The sequence below is a fragment of the Mirounga angustirostris genome, unplaced genomic scaffold, assembly GCF_029215605.1.
Source record: "Mirounga angustirostris isolate CCGP_5_RB_7025 unplaced genomic scaffold, mMirAng1.0.hap1 SCAF_10, whole genome shotgun sequence".
NCBI lineage: Eukaryota > Metazoa > Chordata > Mammalia > Carnivora > Phocidae > Mirounga > Mirounga angustirostris.
Window position 1 is genome coordinate 111,182,576 of NW_026991718.1, and position 26,834 is coordinate 111,209,409.

A 26,834-nucleotide genomic window follows, 5' to 3' on the forward strand; every position below is an offset into this window, starting at 1 on the left:
GATTGTTGAAATTGGGAGTTCACTTTATTACTCACAAATTTTATGCAGATTTGAGTTTTTCCATAATAAAAATTGTTATCTTTAAGTCTTTGATCTAAAATCCATTTCTGGGAATTTATCCTAATGAACATGTTAGATACAGAAAAAAAAGTGCAAATAAAAATATTATTCAAATAATAATAGTGAATAATTGGGAACATACTAAGTTCTCCTAATAGGACAATAAACTGTGGGACACTCCTCAATGCAATTTTGTCATTAAAATCATTTATTCAGGCCATGTACCAACATGGAAAATGTGATATACTATTAAGTGAAAAACAAGACATTAAATTGTATATGTTGTATGATTAAAACTATACAAAGACTCCTGTCCTTAAAAAAGATTGAAATTTAATGGGGTGCCTGGCTGGCTGGGTCAGAACATCTGACTCTTGATCTCGGGGTTGTAGTTTGAACCCCACGTTGGGTATAGAGATTACTTAAAAATAAAATCTTAAAAAAATAAAAAAGTTTGAACTTTAAAAATAATTTTATATATCCAGAATCTGCCCACTTCCCACTACCTTCAATGCTACGACCTTTGCCTGAGCCCCACCATCTGGCCTGCATCCCTGCATCAGCCCCGCACTGGTCTCCCTGCTTCTACCCCTCCCATCTTTTTTCCATGTGGCAGCTAGGGGGGTCCTTCAAACTATAAACAGATCATGACCCTCCTCCGTTCAGAATCCTGCAAAGGCTTCCCATTTCTCCAAAAAGAAGTCTTGACTTTACCATCACTACCCTCCAGGATATAGAACCTTGACTGCTCTGTTCCCTGCCTTGCTCTGGCTCCTCCAACCAAGCTGGCTTCCTTGCCATGCTTCACTCACTCACTCCAGCTTCAGGACCTTTGCATCTGCTGTTTCCTCTGCCTGGAATGTGCTGCCTCCAGGTATCTGAATGAATGGCCCCCTCCTTCCTACTGGTGACTCTTCAGAGAGGTCTTACCTGAACTCCTCATCCAAAACAGCACTGCTCCCTCTCTCAACTCCCCCATACCCTTTATTTTTCTTCATAGCAATTAGTCAGTACCCTCCCTGATGCGTTTGTTCCTTGTGTCTTATACTTAATACAATGCAAATCCCTTGAGAACAAAGGCTTTCTGTCTGATTCTCTGCTAAATCCTCATACCTAGCACAGTGCCTGGCACACAGCAGGTGATTTGAATGAAAGAATGGTGGACTAAACACTCAAAAGAACTGTTAAGTTTCATGTGGGCTTTCCTTCCTGGGTGATCTCTCCTTCCCCCAAACCTCCTGGCAGTGACAGACCCATACACAGCAGGAGCCCAGTGGGAACTAAAGTGGATGACGGGTTTCCCACCCGAGGCCTACACCCACACCCCGTGTAAAGTGTATCCTGTGAAGTGGTGGCAGTAGGGCGTGTGGCTAACGGTAATGGCTTTGGGAGGGCAGATGCTGGCTTAACACCACCAACTATGTGGCCTTGACAAAATGATGAGAATTTTCTGAGCGTTAGTTTTTCCCTGTGCAGAAGGAGAAGGATATTAACAGCTCCTACTCCCCAGGGCAGGAGTTAGGTCTCAAGTCCCATAAAGCACTTAATAAGCACAGTGCCTGGCAGAGAGTAGGTGTGCGACAAGAGGCCATCAAATTAATCAACAGCCATATATATACGTGCCTTTGGCTCTTTTCAGTTTACAAAGTGCTCTTATGCCTGTTTTATCTAATGGGAGCCTTTCAACAACCCTGTCGGTTTTATCATCATTTTTATAGGTGAACACCTATAACCAACTGAGCCATCCAGGCACCCTAAGCTGAACACTCTTAAATGGTGCCCTACTGGGTCCATTTAAGAGTGGCAACTGGGTCAAAGAGGAGCAAAGTGCTTGCCTAAGGAACACAACTGAATCTGACTACAACCCGGCACCCTCTTGTCCAGAAACACAGCTGTTCTCACTGCCAATGCTAATCAAAGTGGTCTGGACGGCCCGTTAGAGCCCCAGACTCTAAAGCATGTGCCTAGTGTGAGCCTGTGATCAGCAAATGAATTCAGCCAACAAAATCAGCCAATGAGCCACACCTTCCCAATGACCCCACGGAGGCAGGGGTGCTCAGGCTCCCGTACCTCTGAATGAAGCTTGTGAACAAGTCCAGACAGACGAGCCATCTCTCAGAGTCCACCCAGGATTTAGAATATTTTAGTTTTCCCAAAAGGGAAAACACAAAAGCCCTTTATCTAGTTTCTCTGCTTCAAGTCGGGCGACAGCTCTGAGCAACAAATGCCACCTTTAGTGTTTGAGATCCTTGTCGTTCTGCCACCTCTGGCCCAGTCCGCCTCGACAGAGACAGTGTTTCTTCCCAAAGGTAATCCGAGGGGGAGGCCCTGCATGGAGCTCTGGGCCTGGCTCTCATCAGTTTCCTCTACCTTCCCAGGATTAAAGGCCAAGGGAAGTCACACGGTAGGGAAGAGAACAGCAGGTGTTAGACATGAATTTTAGAACCAAAGGCCAAAACATCACAGACTCTTAGGAGTCATGGATTATCACAACTCTAGCATCTGAGAGACAGAGAAACTCACGATTTAATACCTTAAGCCTCATGGGGCTGGCAGAGATTCCACTGGATGGGAAGGGGCAGATTGGGAATCTGATGGCTTCTGGGTCAGAGGCTTAGCAAACATGCCCTGGTGAGAATATGGCCTGAGGGCTCCAGCCCCAGGAGGGAGGCTCGAGGGATAGGCCTTGGATAGCAACTTAACGGCAAAATTCTACAACCAGGCCCCTAGGGAGACAGGTGAAAGGGGAGAGGGCAGCCTTCAGAAGGATGCCACCAGGCCATCCAGCCAGGCCATCCAGCCCTGGGCCCTGGTGCTCCAAGATCTCGATGCAGCCAGGTTTGTGGCAGGCCACCAACCACTAGGAGACTCTGACAGCAATACCATGATGGTCTGGCTTGATGGCACTTGCTCCTTGCTTGGAATGTGCTTTGTGGGCAGCACTCACTGTCTGCAGAGTACTGCACAGCATCCTGATCAATAACTTCCATTTGCACAGTGTTTATAGTAAAGATGAGTGCTCATGCCCCAAACCCTGGAAATGGCCTCGGAAGACGGGCTGACAATGGCTCTGGCCAGGCAGTGGGGATGGCTCTGGCCTGCTCTAAGGGCTACTTTGGATCATCTGGAAAAAGGGTCAATACAACCACTCTACCCCTGGCCTCATCCTCATTCAAGGTCACTTTAGGTATTTACGTTAATGAACTTCACTGATTTTTAAAAATGAGGGAGAGTTCTCGGGTAATCATGATCTCATATCAAAACTATAAGAATCTCTGTTTCTCTCTCTATAAAAAATCGCTGAAGAGATTAGCCCCCCAGGCTGCTCAGAGCAGGGCAGACCAAAAGACAGAGGTTGGACTGCTTTGCCAGTGTGCGAAATTCCCAGGAGAAACAGCAGGAGGCACACAGGGAGCAGAGATGCTCCGGTTCCAGGACCCTGAAAGCCCTGTGCCCTGGGAGATGGAGTCCTTCTCCTCCAGAAGTCCCTGGTGCTTTTCTGTCTCTAGCGGGGGAACAGAGGAGCTTGCACTCTTGGGAATCCATGCTGGGAGCACTGCTGGTTGCCAGGCCTGGCAAGTGGGACCAGCTCAGACTGGTGATGTGCTCCAGCCAGGATCAGAACTCATCCCGCAGCTGAGGGGGCTTGTCCATGCCGAAGAAAGAGGACAGCCTCCCCTGGAGGTCCCGTTCCCGCTTCACGAAGGCAGTGAAGGAGGAGACACAGTTGCCAATGAAGTGGTCAGCTTGGCCAAGGATGTACAGGTCGATCTGGGCCACTTCAGGCTTCAGGCTCACCACCTTCACCTGCATGAGGAAGGGAAGAATGTTTTCACCAGGGTGGTGACCAGTTCGGCCAAGGCCTGCAGCCATACCCTCAGCTCTCTTCCCTCATGCGGAAGTGACAGACACAGAAGGTGGGGCAGACAGGATTAGGACATGGGGTCAGGCATTCTGGCAGCAGTATTGCCCAGCGGCTGCGGAGAGGCAGAGGGAGAGGGGGAAGCAGGCTCCCCGCTGAGCAGGGCTCGATCTCAGGACCCTGGGATCATGACCTGAGCCAAAGGCAGACACTTAACCAACTGAGCCATCCAGGCACCCTAAGCTGAACACTCTTAAATGATGCCCTACTGCTCTTCAGAAAAAGATGACAAATCTTGAATGGGGCCTACAAAGCCCTGTTCAAGTCACCTCTCCACCTCTCCCCATCTCCCCTTGAGCTCCAGCCACTACCCACCAGGCTCCCTCCTGCCTCAGGACCTTTGCATGCACTCCCTCTGTTCGGGGTGCTCATCTTTTTGTCTGGTTAGTTCTTTTTTTTAAAAAAGATTTTATTTATTTATTTGAGAGAGAGAGAATGAGAGACAGAGAACACGAGAGGGAGGAGGGTCAGAGGGAGAAGCAGACTCCCTGCCGAGCAGGGAGCCCGATGCGGGACTCGATCCCGGGACTCCAGGATCATGACCTGAGCCGAAGGCAGTCGCCCAACCAACTGAGCCACCCAGGCACCCTGTCTGGTTAGTTCTTACTTAACCCTCACTCTGCAGCTCCAGTCTCACCTCTGTGGACCCCAATCTAGGCCAGAGTCCTCTGCTCTACATTCTCCCAAACCACATTCCTTTACTTTGCAGCACACACCTCAGTTTGTAGTTTCTACTCTGATTAATATCTGTCTCCTGAACCTGATGGGGTCAGGGCTGCGGCAGCCTTCTGGTCACTGCTGGCTGGGGCCTGCCTCAATAAACATCTATTGACTGGACAAGCGAATGAGTGAGCCCCTGCCCCTACTCGAGCTCCTGGACCTCTCGTGCAGCATGTATTAGAGTTCTGTGCAAAGTCTCTTTTCCTGAGTCTAGACTGGGAGCTTTAAAGGGCAAGACCACATCTTATTTATCAGTATCCCCAGCTCAGCAGGGCCCCAGCTTAAATGAGGTGCAAGGGTGGGCTCTGAGCCCATGAGAAAGGGGCTGAGGAGTGGGGAAGGGCAAGAACAGTGGCACAGGAACAGGAAATAGAAAATGGCAAGAGGCTCAAGGTGTAACAAATATATCAACTCTAAAAACTCACAAAAAAACTCCCTGGGACTCTCCAAATGCTTCAACTTAGTACAGAGGTGCGGGTGTGGGCAGAGCTGGGGCTGAAAGTGCTTTGCTGTCACACAGAGATTTCTGATGTAACAAAAATCATCATCTTGCTCTGTGGACGGTAGCAAAGAAATAATACTAGTTTAATCATGGCCAAAATCCCCGAGCAATTCCACCCACGCTCTGAAACTTACCCGCTCTGTGTCAGGCCCACTATAATTAGCTCTGAGACCTCTTGGGTAAATTCTATCCCTTCTTGGTTTCCTCAGCTATAAAATACAGGGGTTGGGTTAGAGGAGTCCCAAGGGCTCCCGGCTCTGATGGTCTTCTTTAGCGTGGGTGGGTGGGAGGGAGGCCAGGATGCTCGGCTTCAGCACCTTCTCTACACGTCAGGGCTTCCAGCCCGTGTCTGGGGTAAAAGGGAGAACGGGGCCCCTCACATAAAGCCAAGGGTTCTCACTGCTAGAAAGCCAACCTTTTAAGGTCTCTGCAAGCATTTAGGGCTTTCATTCATCCACGAAATCTTGCTGAATGCTTACCATTAATTCAGTCATTTTATCGATACATACTTATTACCTACTCTCCACTGATAGAGTACCAAACACATCCACTCTTTATTCACACACTGAATATTTACTATTCACCACTTCCTTAAGACTTACTAAGCACAAAAGAGCCTTCCCTTTATTCATCAATCACCTACTCCTACTACTGGTGACTGCTAACATTATTGAGGACTTGTTTTGTCCTGGAACTGTTTGTTTCTTCATATCTGATCTGCACTACCGCCCAATGAGATAGGACCGCTCTCAGTCCCACTTTACAGAGAGCTAAAGTACCTTGCACAAGATAGCACAGTGAGTAGTGCTCACATTCTCTGGCCCCAGAGTCCAAGCCCTTAATCTCTCTGCTACACTGGATTTCTCCCGAGGGCCCACTCTTTACGTCCTTATTCGACAGTTACTGAGCATCTACTGTGTTAGGCACTGTCCTGGACATTGGTGATGGCAAGGCCCCCAGATGCTGAGGAACAGAACAGTGAGTCAGCCTTGGACTCTGCCTTTAAGGAGCCACAACTCTTGGGAAATGGGCCGTGTCTCTGGCCTCATGCAGACTAGACAGTGCCTCCAGAGCAGATGTGATAAAATGCAGTGATGGCTTCAGTAGGAAGCTACAAGAGTGCAGGGAAATCTGGAGAGAATGTGCCAAGGTGTTTGGGCTGGGGTTTGAAGGAAGGATAGAAACTGGAGCAGAAGTGGACATCTAGGGGCGCCTGGGTGGCTCAGATGGTTAAGCGTCTGCCTTCGGCTCAGGTCATCATCTCAGGGTCCTGGGATCAAGCCCCGCATCGGGCTCCCTGCTTGGCCGGGAGCCTGCTTCTCCCTCTCCCTCTACTGTTCCCCCTGCTTGTGCTCTCTCGCTCTGTCAAATAAATAAATAAAATCTTAAAAAAAAAAAAGAAGTGGACATCTAAGTGTCGGGAGGACATGAAGCGTGTAGAAGGAGCGGTGGGACCACCCTGGAGCTTTCTTGGATTCCCTTCCCCCTACACCCCCACTGAGACCATACACACCTTCCCTTTGAAGAGCTCTTGGATCTCGGGCACGTAACTCTCGGAATCCGTGGCGATGTAGACTGACTGGGCATTCAGCGCGTCCACCCAGAGCTTCACAGCCCGTCTGATTTCCTTCAGGTCAGGGAGGCACATAGTCAGGGTGAGAGGGGTGGCCGTGCTGCGGCTGTAGCCCACACACTGCGGGGAGGCCATGAAGTGGGAGCCCGCAGTCCCGTCCTTCAGCATGGCACAGGCATTCTTCTGCAGGGTCGTGGGGGGACAGGGTTAAAGACAGCAGCTGGCCCGGGGCCCCAGAAGCAAGAGCCACTAAGTGGAAAAAGGCTATATAGAAGCTCAACTATGTTTTTAAAAAAAAGTATTGAGGGAAGAGGGAAATGCATCAAGACAGTAACAGCGGCTGTTTCTGTAGAGTGGATACTGGCTTTTTACAAAATATGTTTTTCTTAGTCTTACTGGGTTATCTGGGACCTCCAGCAGAATTCTGAACCATGGTGGTGATAACGGGCAGCCTTATCTGATTTCTGACTTCAGTGGGAACACTTCTGGTAGCTCCCATGAAGTACATGTTTGCTGTGGGTTTCGGAGAGATAGCCTTTATCAAGTTAAGGTGGGTCCTTTCAATTCCCAGTTGGTTAAGAGGTTTTTGTTTTTAATCATGACTGAGTGTCGGCTTTTATCAAATGCTTTCTTGGCCTCTATTGAGATGATTATATGATTTTTCCTCTTTGGGTGCTAATATAGTGAATTTCATTGCATTCCTGGGATAAGGTTTACTTGTGTCGTATGCTCTTTAATATGTTATTGGAGTTTACTTGCTGATATTCTTCTTAGGATCTGTACATTTATGTTTGTGAGAATGAGCTCTACTCTTCTGAATTGACCTTATCCGAGTTTGGTTTAGTGTTATGCTAGCTTTGTGAAAAATAGCATGTTATGTCTTTTTATGTTCTAAGCATGTATAGATGGAAACTGTTTCTTAAAGGTTTGGCTAAAACCACTCACAAGATATTCTGAGCCTGGTTCCTTTTCTTTATGGAAGGAGGGCAGGAAGGGAGTCAATGTGTGACTATAATTGACCCTTGAACGACACAGGGCGTAGGGGCCGCCATCCCCACCCCGTATATAATTTTTGACTTCCCCCAAACTTAGCTACTAATAGCCTACTGTAGACCAAAAGCCTTACTGATAAAATAAACAGTTGATAAACACATATTTTGTATATGTTATATGTATCACATACTATATTCTTACAATAAAGGAAGCTAGAAACAAGAAAAAGTTACTAAGAAAGTCATAAGGAAAAGAAAACCCACGTACAACACCTCCCTGTAAAACCTCATCAGCATGTTAGGGAGCCCATGTGGTTCAAACCCATGTTGTTCAAGGGTCAACTGTACCTCCTCAATTGGCTCTGAGTGAATTTTGATCTAATTTCTATCCTTTGCAGTATTTTTCAAGTCTTCAACAATGAGCATTTCTAACATACATACATACATATATCCTCTTATGTAAATTAAGGAGATGTCTACATTTCTCCTGTTATTTTTACACAGAAGATAATCTGATGAGGTTTCTGCACATTTAAGCAGCCTCCAAATTTGGAGGATGACATCTTCAGCTTTGAGAGCCCCACCCAGTCTCCAGAGCCTGTTTTTCAACAAAGAGTCTACTGGCTAAACAATTAGCTGGACCACAAGACTCCTGGGCTCTGGGTGTCTCTCTGGCTTGCTGCCTGACTTGGAGTCTAGCTTGATGTTTATTTAACCATCTGCAAAATAAGGACAAAAATGGCTATTATTAAAATGAGCGCTGGCAAGCAAGCACTTTGCAGCTACATTTCTCATGTGTCTAAGGCAGGATCGTGGAACACAGCCCCGTGGACTTGGCTGAGTGAGACCTCTCTGCCCTGGCTGGGACTCGGTGCAGTGGGTTCAGGGTTCAACATCCACAGGCATGGGCCCTAATCAGGGACATGTCCAAGCCAGCCCTGAGAGGAAGGGAGAAATTACCCAGTCAGAGCCAATGCGCAGGTGAATGCCCACGTAGGGCCGGATGAGGTGGGTGCGGATGTGGGCCTCTCCCGTCCTCACCATCTCGTCTGACCATACCATGTACTTCTGGAGTGGCCTGTGTTCCTCCAGGACGGGGAACTGGGCCGGAGCCCCTGGCAGGGCAAGCACTGGATGTTCCTTTGGAGAAAATCTAGGCATGAGACCGAATGAGGGGAAGTTAGACAGAGGACACACAGCCTGGCCGCCTCCCCCACAGGACAAAGGATGGTGTTGCGCCATGCCCCAGAGACCCTGCAAAGGGGCCCCGCTAACATGCAAGAAGCACGAGAGGCTGAGAAACCCCAATAGGCTGATAAGGAACCGTGGCAGCGACAACAGGCACAATATACAATACTGTCCCGCCGCACAGAATTTACAACCCTCTTTGCTTGCTTAACAATTAAAAATTTACAGTAGAGCATTCCAACCTTTTGTATGTCATGCTGGCTTCCAGTCTGTGGTGTGGTAATTCACTCTGGGGTGGGGTGTCTGGACTGCGCCTCTGCCCTTTTACCCACATGGCGGGACTGGGACATGCAGCGGCTTCCAGAGGGCCGTGGACAGGTCAGGCTCACAGGCAATGTGTACACTGGGTGAGGCCATTCGTGCAACATTTAACATATATTTGTTGACTGCCTACTACGTGCTGGGGCCCAGGGGAGAACAAGACAAGCATGATCCCCGCCCTTGTGAAAAGCACCTGCCATCTACAGATGCCCTCGTCGTACCGTCCTGAAGGCTCTCCTTCCTCCTTGTACACAATGCACCTTGTAATTACTTCACCCTGTCTTTTCTACTAGACACAGACTTCTGAAGGCATGCTTCCATGTGACTAGGACGGTGTCTGGCGCATGTAAGAGCTCAGTGAATATTTGTTGACTGAATGAGTGAGGAGAGAACCCATGCTCCCTCTTCAGCTAAATCCAGAGTCTGTCCTAGCAACACGAAACATCCTGATAGTTCCATCAACTCGAATGCACTTTCAAGCTCCAGATCTCTGTATGCTTCTTGCCTTGACCTGGACTGCCTTCCCTCTGTCAGCCAAAAGCCTTTTCTTAAAATTCTGAAATTGGCATGGCCACTCTGGCAGTTTGGCAGTTTCTTGTAAAACTAGAATGCAGTTACCATATGCCCCAGCAATTATACTCTTGGGCATTTATCCCAAAGAAATGAAAACCTATATTCACACATGAACCAGTATACGAATGTTTAGAGCAGCTTTGTTCATAACAGCCCCAAACTGGAAACAGCTCTACTGTCCAAGTGACTAGCTAACCAAACCATGGTGCATCCCACCACGGAATCCGACAGCAATAGCAAGGAACAAACTACCGAGACAGGCAACAACGTGGGATGGATCTCAAGGGAGCCATGCAGAACGAGAGAAGCCAAGCCCTCAATCTTGCATACTGTGATTGCATTTATGTAACATTTTTGAAATGACATAACGGAGCAGAGAACAGAAATGGAGAAGAGATTAGTGGTTGTCAGGGGCTAGGGTGTGTGTGCCTGTGTGTGTGTGTGTGTGTGTGTGCGTGCACGCGCATGCGCACACATGCATGGTTAAGGACATGGGTGTAGTCATATACTGGTCACAGAGGATCCTTGTGAAGTTAGAACTGTTCGGGTATTTTGACTGTGGTGGTGGTTACAACCTACATGTGTGTAAAATCGAACAGACCTAAATACACACACACACGTGCACATACAGAAGTGAGTACAAGTAAAACTAGGACAATCTGAATACGATGGGTGGATTGTATCAATGTCAACATCCTGGTTGTGATACTGCACTATAGTTTTGCAAAATGCCAGCAATGAGTGAACTGGGTAAAGGGTATCTGGGACCTCTTTGTATTCTCTTTTTTTTCTTTTCTTTCCTTCCTTTCTTCCTTCCTTGTCTTTGTATTATTTCTTACAACATGTGAATCTACAATTACCTCAATAAAAATTTCAATGAAAAGTTATTAAATATTTCAAAGCATAACAGGAAAATACAGAAAATAACTTTACAACCCACATACACATGACCCAAATTAGCAGATATTAATACTTCACTGTGTTTCAGATTTGTTATTTTTTTATTCTTTTTTAAGATTTTATTTATTTATTTGACACAGAGAGAGACAGCGAGAGAGGGAACACAAGCAGGGGGAGTGGGAGAGGGAGAAGCAGGCTTCCCACTGGGCAGGGAGCCTGATGCGGGGCTCGATCCCAGCACCCTGGGATCATGACCGGAGCTGAAGGCAGACGCTTAACGACTGAGCCACCCAGTTGCCCCTCAGATTTTTTAAAAAAGAGACACTGGTCTATCCCATCATCTTTCCCTCCTTTACTTCCTCTTCCCAGAAGATACAGTGGCTTTATGCATGACTACACTTTTACTATTTGTGCATAAAGGTATTATTCTGTGTGCTTTTCACACAATGTAATGGTAAAGGTCCAGGCTGTCGAGCCAGATGGCCTTGTGCTAATGTTGACTATGCCACCTACTAACTTGGGCAGGTGACTTACCCATTCTGTGCAGCAGTTCCCTTATTTGTATAATAGAGCTAATAATAGCTCCTGACTCGTAGGGCTCTTGAGAAGATTAAATGGATTAATATAAGCAAAGCATTTAGAACAGTACTCGGCACATAGAAAGCTCTTAAGAAATCCTGACTATCACCATCACCATCATTGTCCTATTGCATGAAACCCACTGCAACTTTTTAGAAATTCAACTTTATGTTTTAGAGACTTGGCCACGTTGACCGTGTTAGCTTCTCTCGAAGTTTTCCATTTTGCACGAATAAGCACAGCAGGGCTCCAGTGGGCACGCCCCTTTCTTCACACCCAACCCAAACACCTCGGTCTACAAACACCTCCCAACCCTCCAAGACCAGCTGCCACTCCCAAGCCTCAGCTCCTACGGGAGGGCTCCCTGTCCCACTTCTCCTTTGCTGCCGTCTGCACACTGACGTGCTCGACAGCCGTCTCCCCTGCTCTACCATCAGCCCTTATTGTTACTGTGCTCTCAGGCTGCAGCCTTCCTCAGAGGCCGTAAACAGGTGACATGTAATTGGCAGGGCTGGGACCAGACTGAGACCCGAAGGATGAGGAGCCATCCCTGCAAAGAGTGGGAGAGAAAGGTAGTCCTTCCTGACAGGGACGTTGAGAGCAAGGCCCTGCCTCCTTCATGTCCCTTCATCCTTCGCACTCAGTATGGTGCTCATCTACTGTCCCACATATGTACTCCGGGCACATCAGTGGATGCTGTGTATAGAGAAACTCCAGCTGGGTGGAGGAATCTCAGTAGTGGAGGGGTGGTGGGGAAGAACCCCAGAGGTTCACTGCACCCAGCAGCAAGAGAATATGCCTTTTTCAGCTGGACAGTGACCAGGCTAAGGGCCGGACCTAGGGCGCTCAGGGGCAGATGGAGCTGGTCAAGCTTTATTTCCAAACAACACCCTTAGCACTCCCTTTCTTTCCAAACAACACTCTCCTCTCTCATTGGGAGTAAATGAGCACATCAGTCTGGGCCTCTTGATGCTCATCAGGTCAGAGCTGATGTCCCAGTGGGGCAGCCATGTGCTGATCCAGATCTAGGGAGAGGGGATGGACATTCCAAATCTAGAATTCACCAAGGGTCAGCTGCAGATGCTCTCCAAGAGGTCAGAGAGCACACAGTTCCTGATTTCTCCTACTGTTCCACTGCCTGGGAGATCACAAACTCTTTCTACCTTTGAAATCTTTGGAGGTGACTTCAGAAAGGAGTTTGGCTGAGGGCCGGATGGTAGTAGGTGTTCAGCTCATATGCACTTCTTCTTCCTCTAACCCCTGACAACCTGGCCTGGTTTTTCTGGTAAGACCCCTGAATCCTCATTCCTTCAATCATTCATTCTAAAAATATTGATGTACCCATTGTGCGTTGAGGCCTGTGCTAGGGACTACAGATCAGAAACAGAGGGCGCAGACTCCGCTTTTGAGGGTCTCACTGATGGCATTGGGGGAGCTGGGAGTGAGGTGCATAGTTAAGAAACCAGGTTCTGGAGCAGACTGCCTTGGATTCAAATCCCAGCTCCACCATTTCCTGGTTGCATGACCATGGGCGTGTTACTTAAGCTTTCTATGCCTCGATTTCCTCATCTGTAAAAGGAGAATAACAATAGTGCTTACCTCACAGGGCTCTTGTGAGAACCAAATGAGTTCATACACGTAAGGCAAGTAGAACGTTGCCTGTCACATAATAAGGCTCGATCCGTGATTCACATACATGTACATATAAGATTATTATAATGAAACAAGTGTCATGTAGAGCCAGGATGTCAGCTTCTGTGACACAAGCCCTGGGCCAGTGTGTGTGGGAACTGTGGGGAGCGGAATAGCCCAGGCCCCTACCCTTGTGGGCTGATGCTGCAGCAGGGAAGACGGCTGTCGAGCACGTCAGTGTGCAGACAGCAGCAAAGGAGAAGTGGGACAGGGAGCCCTCCCGTAGGAGCTGAGGCTTGGGAATGGCAGCTGGTCTTGGAGGGTTGGGAGGTGTTTGTAGACCGAGGTGTTTGGGTTGGGTGTGAAGAAAGGGGCGTGCCCACTGCAGCCCTGCTGTGCTTATTCGTGCAAAATGGAAAACTTCGAGAGAAGCTAACACGGTCAACGTGGCCAAGTCTCTAAAACATAAAGTTGAATTTCTAAAAAGTTGCAGTGGGTTTCATGCAATAGGACAATGATGGTGATGGTGATAGTCAGGTTTTCCTAGGAGTTCCAAATACCTGTTACCTTCACGCCACAAGAATGGTTCAGCATAATGGTCCATGGTCTTTCAACATTTGATGTGCAATAAATATCTGTTGAATTAAACCTCTGCCAGGGTATTCACAGACTCAGAAGCAGCAGAGCTAGAAGGATTCTCAGAAATCACCTAGTGGGGAAGAAATACCTCTTACCCCTTCTCCTCGAATTAGCTGGACACATGGCAGCCCCAAATAAAGAGATTTCTCTGTACTTCTTGCAGCTAAGATATGGCCATTTGTCTAAGAACTAGCCAACGAGATGCAAGAGGGCTATATGGGACTTCTAGAAAGGTTCCTTAAAAAGGTGAGGCTGTGCCCCCCTTCTGCCCTTTTTTCCTTCCAGCTGCCTGAGGCAAGGTTGTAATGGCTAAAGCTTCATCAGCCCTGTGAGGGGACACTGAGGATAAAAGCCGGGACTGGGTCAGCTGGGCGGAGTTGGCAGCCTGAGTCCTGACAACACAATAGAGCTGCCATCGAGTGGTGGGTTGCATACCTCAGTACTCCTCTTACTTAAGAAAGCAATACATTTCTATCTTCTTAATCTGCTGTTATTTGGGGTTTTCTGTAACATGTGGCTTAAATTAAGCCTGGTATACCTAGACCTGTGGCCATCCAAGCTTTTAGTTGATATACAAGAGGATTACTGGTTAAAGGTGGTGGTGGGAGGGACCTGAGTCCCTCCAGGTTGGCCCTGCATTGCCAGCCTCATGGCACTAGAGGCCCTTCTCAAGAACTCTGAGGAACAGTACAGAAACCACAGACCTTCTCACCCCCTTCATTTTACAGATGGAATGGTGGCCAGAGAAGGGAAGCAATCTACCTCGTCACACAGTGAGCCGGGGAAAAGCCTGACCCTTTCCAATGCCATTCTCCCTACACCCCTATCCCTGCCCCCAAAGGACAACTTTCTATAGCAAGCAAGTGTCCATTATTTTAGAAAATGTTTAGAATATATACACTCTTCAGCTCACTCCTACAAAGCACTCAGGCTGCTTATCAGCCTGCTTTGCCAGGGCCTATAAAGCCCTGTGCAATCTGACCCCTGCCCACTTCTTCTCCAAGCTCCTTGCCTGTATGGCAGATTAATTCTTCAAATCTCCTCTCGTTAGGTGGACTCTGTGTCCCCTCCCAACGGCATGAAGCAGAAGTGACACTGTCCCAGTCACCAGACCCAGGCTTTAGGAGCCAGCAGCTTCTATTCCCCTATTCACTCCCTGGTTATATCCTCTCAGAACTTGGCTGATATGCCATCAGAAGTCCAAGCCACATGGAGAGGCCTTGTGTACTCACACCAGCCAACTGCCCCAGCTGAGCTCCCCGATGACAGCCTGCATTACTGGCTAGCCACGAGCGAGCCCTCTTGGACATGCAGCCCAGCCGGGCTTCCAGACTCCAGCCCCAGCTGACAGCTGACTTCAACCACATGAGACCAAAAGCAAGAAGTGACCGGCTAACCCAAGCGTCCATCAACAGATGAACAGATAAAATGTGATCCGTGCACATAATGAACTATTCAGCCTTAAAAGGACTAAAATTTTGGGGCACCTGGGTGGCTCAGTTGGTTAAGCAACTGCCTTCGGCTCAGGTCATGATCCCAGGGTCCTGGGATCGAGCCCCACATCGGGCTCCCTGCTCAGTGGGAAGCCTGCTTCTCCCTCTCCCACTCCCCCCGCTTGTGTTCCCTCTCTCGCCGTGTCTCTCTCTTTCTCTCCATCAATTAAATAAAATCTTAAAAAAAAAAAAAAGGACTAAAATTTTGATGTATACCACAACGCAGATGAGACCTGAAGACATTATGCTAAGTGAAATAAGCTAGAAACAAAAAGACTAATATCATATCATTCTACTTATAAGAGACCTAGAATAGGCAAATTCAGAGACAGAAAAGTTGAATAGAGGGATAGGGCGGGGGGCATGGAAGAATGCGGAGAAGTTGTTTGATGGGTACAGAGGTTCTGTCTGGGGTGATGAAAACGTTCTGGAGATGGATGATGGTGGTGGCTGCATACAACAGGGCAAAGTACTTAATGCTACTGAATGTACACTTAAAAACGTGGTTACAAAATAACTAAATAACACACACACACACACACACACACACTCTCTCTCTCTCCACTGGCACAAATACACATATACATCCCTGTAACCATTTTTTGAAATCTTGTGTTTGTTTAGAACTGATCCTGCTAGCAATATTTACTAACCTGGTAAATAATGATATCAATCCCTCCTCAGAAAAGGCAGTTGAGTAATACTTGATCACAAACTACACACAGTAGTTTCATTTTAAGCTAACCTGTGTAGGTATATAGGTGTGTATAAAAGTACCGGAGGATGGAAGTATATACATCAAGCTGCTAAGAGTGTTTTTTGAAGGGAGTGGTGGATTATGAGCAAATGTAATTCTCTTCTTTATTAAAAATTTAAAAATCTCCCACCCAATCTGTGGTGGGTTCTAAAGGATATTTATAGCAAGAAGTTAGATGTTTAACATGGATTCAAACTTTGTACAGTTGGGATTCTAGAAAGATGGAAAACCAAAAACCAGAACTGCCTCGCTGACCCCTGTCAACCCACAGAACTCTGAGAAATAATTACCCACTGCTGGGGAACCATTCCAAAACTGGTTTATTATTCAGTAACAAACGATGGAACAGTCCCCATTCTCCTCCTCACTCACTCCAAGAAGCCACACTGGCTGTCTGCCCCTCCACCACACCAAGCCTGTTCCTGCCTCAGAGCCTCTGTGCTCCATGTCCCCACCATGAAGAACTACCTTTCCCTCCAGCTTTTTCCATGGATGGCTCCTTCCCTTCAGGTCTCTCATGGCCTGAATGTTTGTGCGCCAGCCCCCCCCGCCCTCTCCGATTCATAGTTGAGGTCCCAACCCCCAATGTGATGATATTAGGAGGCAGGGCATTTGGGAGCCAATAAAGTTTAGTTGAGGTCATAAGAATAGAGCCCCCATGATGAGATTAGTGCCTTATAAGTGAGCCTGCTCTCTAACATGTGAGGACACAGCAAAAAGGTAGCAAGCAAAGATCACTGGAACCCAACCATGCTAGCACCCTGATCTTGGACTTCCCAGCCTCCAGAACCATGAGAAATAGCGTGTTGTTTTAGCCTCCAGGCTGTGCTATTTTGTTATAGCAGCCCGAGCTGACTGAGATAAGGTCTTGGCCCTAAAACCACACATCACCTGTTTATGTCCTTCGTGGCATTATATCTTCTGGAAACAAGGAGGTGATCAAATGGAAATACCCTATCTGAGATCAACCACGAGGGAGGAGTAGAACCTGCCATGACTGAGTATCCTCAGTAGCTCCTGAATTAGCTCAGAAATCCCAAATGGGAATTGGCAGCTGTTACAGGCACAGCTATTCTCCACGGTGATTAAGAATGGGTGCTCTGGGAGCGCCTGGGTGGCTCAGCTGTTAAGCATCTGCCTTTGGCTCAGGTCATGATCCCAGGGTCCTGGGATCGAGCCCCGCATCGGGCTCCCCGCTCAGCGGGAGGCCTGCTTCTCCTTCTCCCACTCCCCCTGCTTGTGTTCCCTCTCTCGCTGTGTCTCTCTGTGTTAAATAAATAAATAAAATCTTAAAAAAAAAAAAAAAAAATGGGTGCTCTGGAATCAGACTGCCTGGGTTCAAATCCCAGCTTTGCCACTTTAAGCTGTATGACCTTGGGCAAGAGACTTCACTCCTCTTTGCTTCAACTTCCCTATGTGTAAAGCACAGAAGACAGTAACTCCTGTCGCACAGACTTGTGGAAGGATCCAATGAGTTATCACCTTAGAAGACTTAGGTAGTGAAATGAAAACTTAGAACGGTGTTTGGCACGCAGTAGGCACTAAATAAATAGCAGCTTTATTATGTATTAAAGAGTTACATTCGGCCTGCAGCTGCCCTCTCAACAGCTGGGTTACCCTGGGCAAGCTATCTTACTTCACTGAGCTGTTTCCTTATCTGCCAAATGAAAATCAATCATTAAACCCACTTCATAGAGTTTCCCAAAGTTTCTCTTTATATGAAATAAAGCATGTGAATAATAATATTAACTGCTAATACTGGCTGGCCCCCTACGATGAACCACGCGCTCTATGCCCTCGGAGGCAGATGCCACAGGGCTCCTTCCGTTCAACCACGAGGATATTCAGGCTGGAGAGCTGGAGAGGCTGCTCAGGGGCTCCTGAGAAAGAGGCAGGGCTGAGTCCGAGCCCAGGTCTGTCTGATCCTGAGCGCGGACTCCTTTCTCTACATCAGTGCATCCTTGGTCTACAGAATGCCGAGGGCTATGACCATGTATGACTTCACATGTTCCTCACAGCCCTGAACCCAAGTCTGACTTTTAAGCTCACGTTCCTTTTTGCCATGCTATAGCATCAAGGCAAGTGCTCTCTGTTTGTTAGCATCATTATAACTGGTATGCGGCTCCCTGAAGGCTGAGGCTGGGTCTTCCTCATTTTTATAGATCACCTCTGGCCTTTGAGCACTATGTCTCCTACGTGACAGACGCCTATAAATATTTCACAGTCTGTGCCTGTGCCCTGCTAACCTATTTTTTTTAATAGGGCCTACTGGAATGCAATTAATAAAGCACATCCAATTATTATCAGGATGACATCATTTCTCAGTCTGCACCTGAAGTTGCTTTTCTCTAGAAGCTGCTTCCAATTCTCACCTTGTGAAGAGGAAGGTAACAGGGGAGTGATTCTCACGCCTAGAGGAGGAAATCAAGACCCATGTGACTGCACAATACTCTTTTTATGACATCCTTTATCAGCCGATAAACTCTTGCTCAACCTTGTGGCAGGTCAACGTCCCACCGTGTCAGGCGTTGAGATGGGAACACATCACACAGGATCCCAAGTTCAACAGACAGAAGGGCCACACCTTTGGTCTCAAACATCAGGGTGTGGTACGGCGGGGAGAGGGTCAGGAAAGTGCTTGCTGCATTCTCAGGGGCCCCATGCCCCTCCCCTAAACCCAGCAACACTGCCCCCTCCAAGTACCTCTGGATCCACTGGTCTTTGTAGGAGGCGCTGAAGGAAATGCCTGAAAAAAGTTCAGACTTGTTGAAACTCACATGAAACTGATCCCAAAATGGCCCAAAGGGATTTCCTTCCTGCAGAAAGAGAGAGATCAAAGACTTACTGAGGAGGGAAAGCCCTCTCGGTATGGGGCCAAGGAACTGTGGGTGGGGGAACCCTGGTAGACTAGACTTAGGTTGAAACCCCTCATAGAATGGCCAATAGGAATGTCACTTTGTAAATCCTGAGCTGGGGACTAAGGAGAGCAACTCAGCCTCCAGTCTGGTTTCCAGCAGACGTTCACCACAGTGTCTAAAGGAGTCTTACCCACTGACATGCCACATCCCACTGACCCTGCAGCTCTAGTGGGGGTAGAGGAAGGAAGTGGATCTTGAATTTGGGCTTTAGATCTTGGACTAGAGCTTTCAGAGACTTTCAGACCAGCTAACACAATGCCCTTATTTTCAAGATGGAAACCAGGGCCCAGACAGCGTAAGACCCTTGTCCAAGGTCACACAGCAAGTAAGGGCAGTGTCGTGGCTATAAGCCAAGCCTCCTTTCTCAAATTTCATGGCTCTTTCAACTACCCTCCCTAGACTTTAGCATAAGCACTGAAAGACATACTGGGGATTGTCTTATTCCCAAAGTACCAGAAAATTACAAATTTCTCCTGATGAAATATGACTGTTTCTTATTTACCTGCTGAAAGGCAGGAATGTATACAAGATAAGAGGGTGGATAATGGAGCCAAATTACCTGGAGTTGAATCCCAGCTTATTTGCTATGTGACCTTGGGCAAAATATCAAAACTCTGTATTGCACTCAGTGTCCTCTCTATAAAACGGGGATATTAATAGTACTTCCCTCCCGGAGCAGTTGGAAGATTAAGTGGGTTAATATGTGTAAAGCTCTTGTGGTACCTGGCTTGTAGTAAGTGCCATAGAAGTATTAGATATTATTTGGGGCACCTGGGTGGCTCAGTTGGCTAAGCGTCTGACTCAATTTCGGCTCAGGTCATGATCTCAGGGTTGTGAGATCGAGCCCCCAGTCATCAGGCTAGTGGAGCCTGCTTAAGATTCCCTCTCCATTCCCTTTCCCTGTGCCTCTCCCCCTACTCTCTCTCTCGGTCTGAAAAAAAAAAAAAGTATTAGTTATTATTACTCATGTGGCACTTTACAGTTTATAAGCACTCCTGCACCTGGCCCTGTGACATTACTGAGTGAGACAGAGCAGGGATAAAGGCTCAGAGGAATCAAGGTCCTCTGCCCAAAGTGACACTGCTGACAGACGTCAGAAATGGGACTTAAATCTCCATCTTTCTACACTAACCCTTCTAGTGCCTTTCCCCACATATTGTTGTCACAGTGTCTCAGGGGCCTAGAGGACATGGAACAGGCAGAAAGGGTCCCCCAGACCCACCTTCATGGGGCATGTCTTCTTATCAGGGCTTCGCTGGGCTGCCACCTCAAAGCAGTATGCCACCCGCCTCTCGGGGGGCCAGTGAGTGGGTGCCAGCTTTTCCATGAAGTTCTCCAGGCTGATAACTCGATGGTAGGCCTGGAGGGGCTCCAGCTTGAAGTACTTCTGGTAGGACACATGGAGCTACAGGAAAAGGTGCAGAAGGAGAGGCAGAGATCCCTCCTCAGTATCCTAGTGGCTCTTTTAATAAGACATTCATTAAAACCATACACTCCAAGACCCAGACAGCTCAGACTATAAGCCAATTAAAAACTTTCAGAAAAGGACACCAAAGCTAGAAGAGAAAAAGACTGGGGAGAATTTATCTGCAAACTAACGAAGAAACAGTAACATCTTTTGTGTTCAGAAATGCTTGCTGATCTAGATGAAAAAAGACAAATGATGTAAGGGAAAATGTGAGCAAAGGACAGAAGTGAACAACTCACACCAAAGAAAACCCACATAGCCAATACACTCAAAAGATGTACAAACTCACAAGTAACTAGAAAAAAGCAAGTCACAGTTACAAGGCCACTTCTCACTTATTAGACCAGCAAAAATTTAAAAGCTTAACTTTAATTGTTGGAAGGGAAGTGGGGAAATAGGGGCTGCTGTATATGGCTGGTAGTCGAAATGTACATTCTGGAACAACTACTTTAGAATGTAATCTTGCAGCATCTACTAGAATTTAAAATGTTCCTTCCACCTCCCTGTATTTTCCCTAGAGAAGCTTTTCCACTTTGCATGGGAGATGGGTACAGGTATGCTCAGTGCCACAGCAGAAGTACAAGAAAGACCTCAGAAGGAGTCACACTGAAGACATTACGTCCACGACAGTGGCTGCCTCTGGGGCTGGGAGGAGGGAGTGAGACTAGCCTCGGGAGCCACGGGAGACTTTATCTTTCAACAACTTCATCTGTAATATTATATTTCTTTTATTTAAAAAAGAAAGATGAAGCAAAGAGAAAATGTTAAATAATGATCACTTCTAGAGGTGGGTACATGGACGGTGATTATATTAATCTCTGTAGTTTTCTAGATTTTAAAAAAGTTCCTTAGAACACCATGGAATAAAAATTTAGACTTTATCCTATAGGTCAGGGTTCCCAAGCATGTTCCACTAGTTCATGGGGATAATCTGCAATCAAAAGGCTCCAGAGTTAAATAGACCTGGGAAATGCTGTGTTAAGCTGATTTCTTTACTATAGGACTTCTCAGTATGCTAATATGTATTTTGAATCTCCAGTTTTGGAGGATGGGGAATTGAGAATATAATTTCCCAAACTGATTTCCTTCATGAGCCATTGCCATTTCAATAAACAATTTGGGATATTTAACTATTAGCAACAAGGTCTTGCTGAAGGATTTTATTTTTTTGAAGATTTATTTACTTTTTAAAGACTGTATTTATTTATTTATTTATTTGACAGAGAGACAGCGAGAGAGGAAACACAAGCAGGGGGAGTGGGAGAGGAAGAAGCAATGCGGGACTCGATCCCAGGATCCTGAGATCATGACCTGAGCCGAAGGCAGATGCTTAACAACTGAGCCACCCAAAGTTGTCCCAGATTTATTTATCTACTTTTTAGAGAGAGAGAGAGAACATGAGCGGGAGGGGCAGAGGAAGAATCTCAAGCAGACTCCAAGTTGAGCACAGAGCCTTACACGGGGCTCAATCTCATAACCTGAGATCACAACCTGAGCTGAAACCAAGAGTCGGATGCTTAACTGACTGTGCCACTCAGGTGCCCCTTGCTGAAGGATTTCGAACAGAAGTAATAAGAGATTTGCCTTTTAGAAAGATCACTCTGGTGGCAGAGGAGAGAACATATGGATGGTAAGATTAGGGTAGGAAGAGGAATAAGGAGGTTACTACAACGGTCCTTTTATTTGTTCAAGTACTCACTCAACATGTATTTTTGAGCATTAAGTCCAAGTGAAGATGGAGGGCATGGACAGCTTAGGAGAGGTAAAGGAAGGTGGAGTAGAGGGTAAAAGGAGGCATTTAGGATGACTTCTAGGTCCCTGGCTTGGTATGCAGGTGAATGGAGGTAACATAAACTAAGGCTGGGCATATAGGAAGTGACACAGGTTTGAGAGGGGAAGATGCCAAGTTCAGCTCTGTCTCTGAATTTGAGGTATCTTTGGGACATCCAAGCAGACTCAAGGGCTTAGGAATTAGAAACACAGGCTTATGATCAGAGGAGAGTCTGGGCCACAGATAAGATTGGGAGGTACGTGGAGAATAGTGAAAGCCACAAGACTCAACAGAAATTTATAGCAAAGCAAATGATGGTAATAATAGCAACTAATGTTTATTGAGTGCTGACTTGGTGCCAGGTGCTGTACTCATCACATTTCATGGACTTGCTCATCTAATTCTAAGAGGTAGAAATACAACCATCTCCAGTTTACTTATGAAGAAACCCAGGCAGACAGACTCTTGATAACTCATCTGAGGTCACATAGCTAATAATGGAAAGAGGAGACACACCAACATTTATTTTTTATTTTTATTTTATTTTATTTTTTTGAGAGAGAGAGCGTGCATGCATGGGAGAGGGTGGGGGTAGTGGGAGGGGCAGAGGGAGAGAGAGAGAGAGAATCTTTTTTTTTTTTTGAGAGAGAGAGAGAACGAGTGTGCACAAGCAGGGGGAGGAACAGGCAGAGGGAGAGGGAGAAGCAAGCTCCCCGCTGAGCAGGAAGTCCGACACAGGGCTCAATCCCAGGACCCTGGGATCAGGACCTGAGCCAAAGGCAGAGCCACCCAGGCGCTCCGAGAGAGAGAATCTTAAGCAGGCTCCACGCCTAGCACAGAGCCCAACTCGGGGCTCAATCTCACAACCATGAGATCATGATCTGAGCCGAAATCAAGAGCTGAACGCTTAACTGACTGAGCCACCCAGGCACCCCAAGGCACACCAACATTTAAACAGTGAGTGGAGAGAGAGAAGCCCCCCCATACAGCACAAAGAGAAAAATGCTGAGAAGTCAGGCTAAAGCAGGAACAGACTATGTCTTAGAAGACAGGAGAATAGGGATGAGAGGCTCACAGTTCCAGGTGCCACCCAGGAGGATAGCTGGAAGACTAAGAAATGACCCCTAGATTTGGCAATTCTGAGGTCCCTGGTGGCCTCTGTGAGAACAGTCCCAGTGGGGAAGGGGAGCCTAATGGGATGGGTTGAGTAACCCATAGAAAGTAGAGACTCAGAAAGATTCTTGGCTGAGAAGTCAAGGCGAGAGAAAGAAAACAAGGCAGAGGGAGACAGACAATGTCTAAACTATAAGAGTGAGTGCAAAAAATCAGCACATCAGTGGCTCCCAGTTACTGAGGACTTCCTATGTCCTAAGCACTTTTCACTGATGAACTATTGATTCTAAGAGAGAGGCATACAATATTCAAGGCATGCTATAATCACTAACTCATTATGGGAGGTAATCACTGTTACTACCGGCCTCTTTTATTTATTTTTAAAGATTTATTTATTTGACAGAGAGAGAGAGAGAGACCCAGCGAGAGAGGGAACACAAGCAGGCAAGCAGGGGGAGTGGGAGAGGGAGAACCAGACTCCCTGCTGATCAGGGAGCCCGATGTGGGGCTCGATCCCAGGACCCCGGGATCATGACCTGAGCTGAAGGCAGACGCTTAACGACTGAGCCACCCAGGCGCCCCTCTACCGGCCTCTTTTAAAGATGAGAAAACTGAGGCACAAAGAAATCAAGTACTCTGTCCAGGCTACACGGTTAGTTAAGTAGCAAAGCCAAACTACAATCTCAGGTCCGTTGGCTTTTTTTTTTTTTTTTTAAGATTTTATTTATTTATTTGACACAGAACGAGAGAGAGAGTGCACAAGCAGGGGGAGTGGCAGGCAGGCAGAGGGAGAGGGAGAAGCAGGCCCCCGCGGAGCAGGGAGCCCAACGCGGGACTCGATCCCAGGACCCTGGGATCATGACCTGAGCTGAAGGCAGACGCTTAACCAAATGCGCCACCCAGGCGCCCCAGGTCCTCTGGCTTTTAACCTCTAACTGATAAAAACCTCTCTTAATATAGACATGCAAAATAATAATAATAATAAAAACCTATGCAGAGAAAAGGCTGTAAGAATGATATGCATTTTGTACATACAAATATAATTTTTTAAAGTTTATTAAAAACTTTTAGAGTCAATTCATTAGATTAATTCAGTTCCTACTGCCAGGCCCCTGGGGATACAGTGTGAACAAAGACAGACATAGGATCAGTGGAAGACACAAAGAAAAAGCAAGGAATTAGAGGATGTTGAGTATCACCATGATGGGGTGAGACAGCTCTGGAGCCAGACTGCCTGGGTTTGTGGCCTTGAACACAATATTAACTAACCTGTGCCTCAGTTTCTCCTTCAAACTGACAATAGCATCCATCACCCTTTGACTAATGGGATGAGCAGAAGGTGGGACCAACCAGGGGTGGAAATGGAGCTTTAAATTCAGATCAGACATGGGCTTGAGTACCAGCTCTACTATTCACAAGCTGTGTGACCTTGAGGAAGTTACCTAACCTCTAGAAGCCCATTTTCTCATAGGAATGTGATAAGGGAGAAAAGAGCTAGTCCTAATGCAGTGCTCAGAACAGTGCCTGGCAGACAGAAGGCACTGGATAAGTGTTAGTCAGTTAGCCAGGGAAGACAGTTTGGGGTGGGGACTGGGGAAGGCTCAGAGGAGCAGGAGGTAAAGCCCAGAGAAGGACTTGGTGTCAAGAGGGGGTAAGCAGGACTGGGGTACGATGGATAAGGGGAGGTACTCACATTGGTGAAGGGAGGCCTGTGATGCTGGTACTCAATCCAAGGGGGTACAGCCAAGGTGCGGTTCAACAGCTTTGCAAAAGCCAGGGAGCCCAAGAAGTGATCAGCCTGGTTCCCGAAGCGCCCTGGATGGTATATGGTGGTTGAGGTGAGGCCTGGGACACCGAGGGCATGGGGCATGCAGGATTTGGAAAGGATGCAGGGCCAGGGGTGGGGAGGGCCAGGACACCAAGGAGAGCCAGGGGAGCTGGCAGCATAGGATCAAGTCTGGACTCGTGGGTCTAACACTCAAGGCCCTCAAGTCCTACCTTTCTGCCTCAGTCGCTCTAGGTTCCTTGCCACCTCCCATCCTGACCCCATGCCTTTGCTCCTGTTTTCTTTCATCCAAGGGTGCCCTTCCACCTCTATCTCCATTCATCTGTGCATGAAGGGGCAACTCCAACACCTCATTCACTGGAATCCTTTCATCAACTCCCTGCTATACTCAATCCCCTCCTCTGCCTCCCACTTTGGATTGGAACTATTTATGGTTCTTCGCTTTTCCTCAAATGTCCTTTCCCACTTTCTGGCCTTTGTACTGGCTGTTTCTTCAGCCTGTGAATACCTCAGGAGCAAGGACCCTGTCTGATTCTTTTCGTTAGCCCCCGCATGACATCCATTCATTCATTCCACAAATACTGAGAGGCCACAATGTGCCAGGCTCTCTGTTTGGTGCTGGAATACAGGATTCAGCAAGAAAGATAAGGTCTCTGCCTTCGAGGCACTCACAGGCCAGCGAGAGAGACAAGTATATAGTGGTAAACGAGTATATAGTGGTAAATTCTGATAATTTCAAGGAAGAAATGGAAAAAGTTTGGTGATAGAGAACAGTTAGGTGGAGATTATTTGTGTTGAGGTCATCAAAGCCCTTTCTGGTGACATTTAAGCTGAGACCTAAGAATGGGAAGGAGTTGACTTGGCAGAAGTGAAGAGGAAGCTTTTCCAGTCAGAGGGAATAGCACAGGTTTCAGAACCTGAAAATGTGTGAGGAACAGAGAGGGAATAAGAGTGGCTACAGCTGGAGGATCTGGGGAGAAGGGAGTGGTAGTAATGATGGGCGGAGGGCCAAATCATCAGGGTCTGGAGTCTGGAGGGTTTTAAGAAGGAATGACTTTTACAATGACAATCCACCATCCCATTTAAATTGCAGCTTTTAGATTCTCCATTACTCTTCTCTATTTTATTTTCCCATAGTGTTCATCCTCTTCTAAGATACTATGTATAATTACTCATTTTTTATCTTTTATTGTCCGTATCTTTTGTCTATTGTGTGTATCTTTTATTGTCTGTCTTTCCTAGCTAAAATGAAAGTTCTACAAAGGCATGGCATTTTCTGTCTTACCACTGCTGTATCCCCAGAACAGAAAACAGTCCCGGGCACAGAGTAGGGGTCCTATTAAGTATTTGTTGAACGATGAAAGAATCGTCCAGAGCCAACGTTGAGTCAGTGACACCAAGTCCTGCCCCGCTAACTCCATTTACTGAACTCTGGGCTGGCTTAGACCTTGCACAAGACACATAACCTCTCCTGGTCTCCGTATCCTCATCTGCCAAATGGAAGGTTGGACACAGAGGCCCCTCGGGGCCGTTGCAACTGAGGCAGAGAGGCGAGGAGCAGGCCATGCCCCGCGCTGGGGTTCTCTCCTGGACATGTCAAGGTATCTCTGGGCGCCTCAGAAGAGGGCCTTCTCCTCTCTGGGCCTCAGTTTCCCCATTCGAGCAGAAGGCTCGGGAGGCCTTACCCATGCATGGGCAGTAGAGCAGGTAACCCGCCGGGTCCCAGGAGCCCGCGGGCAGCCCCGGGAGCGGCAGAATCAGCAGCAAGAGAGACACACGCAGCGGCAAGGGGGACGATGCCCACGCGGCGGCGCCCATGACGGCTCCGGAGCCCGAGCGCGCCGCGGTGCGGAGGCGGGGAGAAGAGGGACGCGGGCGTCCGCCCCGCTCCCGGCGGTCCCCGCGCGCTGCCCGCGCGCCGCCCCGG

At 47.5% G+C, this 26,834-nt stretch overlaps 1 protein-coding gene across 5 annotated transcripts; it reads right to left on the bottom strand.

Moving 5' to 3' along the window:
• On the bottom strand, window positions 1–26,823 carry POFUT1 (protein O-fucosyltransferase 1). 5 transcript variants are annotated; one of them, XM_064572952.1, is made up of 8 exons: window positions 26,593–26,821; window positions 24,815–24,936; window positions 19,992–20,174; window positions 18,555–18,667; window positions 18,224–18,262; window positions 8,730–8,922; window positions 6,718–6,960; window positions 1–3,867 (listed from the first exon to the last, which is right to left on the bottom strand). In XM_064572952.1, the coding sequence occupies exons 1-8, from the start codon at window positions 26,723–26,725 to the stop codon at window positions 3,679–3,681; spliced, it is 1,215 nt and encodes a 404-aa protein (XP_064429022.1). In that variant the 5' UTR covers window positions 26,726–26,821; the 3' UTR covers window positions 1–3,678. The 5 variants fall into 5 exon arrangements, with proteins under 5 accessions (XP_064429022.1, XP_064429023.1, XP_045741501.1 ...); XM_064572953.1 differs by lacking the exon at window positions 19,992–20,174 and having other exon boundaries at window positions 26,593–26,823; XM_045885545.3 differs by lacking the exon at window positions 18,224–18,262 and having other exon boundaries at window positions 26,593–26,820.
• Window positions 26,824–26,834: the final 11 nt, after the last annotated feature.

Excerpts from the sequence above, each read along its gene's own strand:
- POFUT1 (XM_064572952.1), bottom strand. The coding sequence starts at position 26,725 with ATGGGCGCCGCCGCGTGGGCATCGTCCCCCTTGCCGCTGCGTGTGTCT. Across the intron at positions 18,668-19,991 it reads AGAAGACATGCCCCATGAAG|GAAGGAAATCCCTTTGGGCC; the intron begins GTGGGTCTGGGG and ends CTCTTTCTGCAG. Across the intron at positions 6,961-8,729 it reads TGCGCATTGGCTCTGACTGG|AAGAATGCCTGTGCCATGCT; the intron begins GTAATTTCTCCC and ends ACGACCCTGCAG.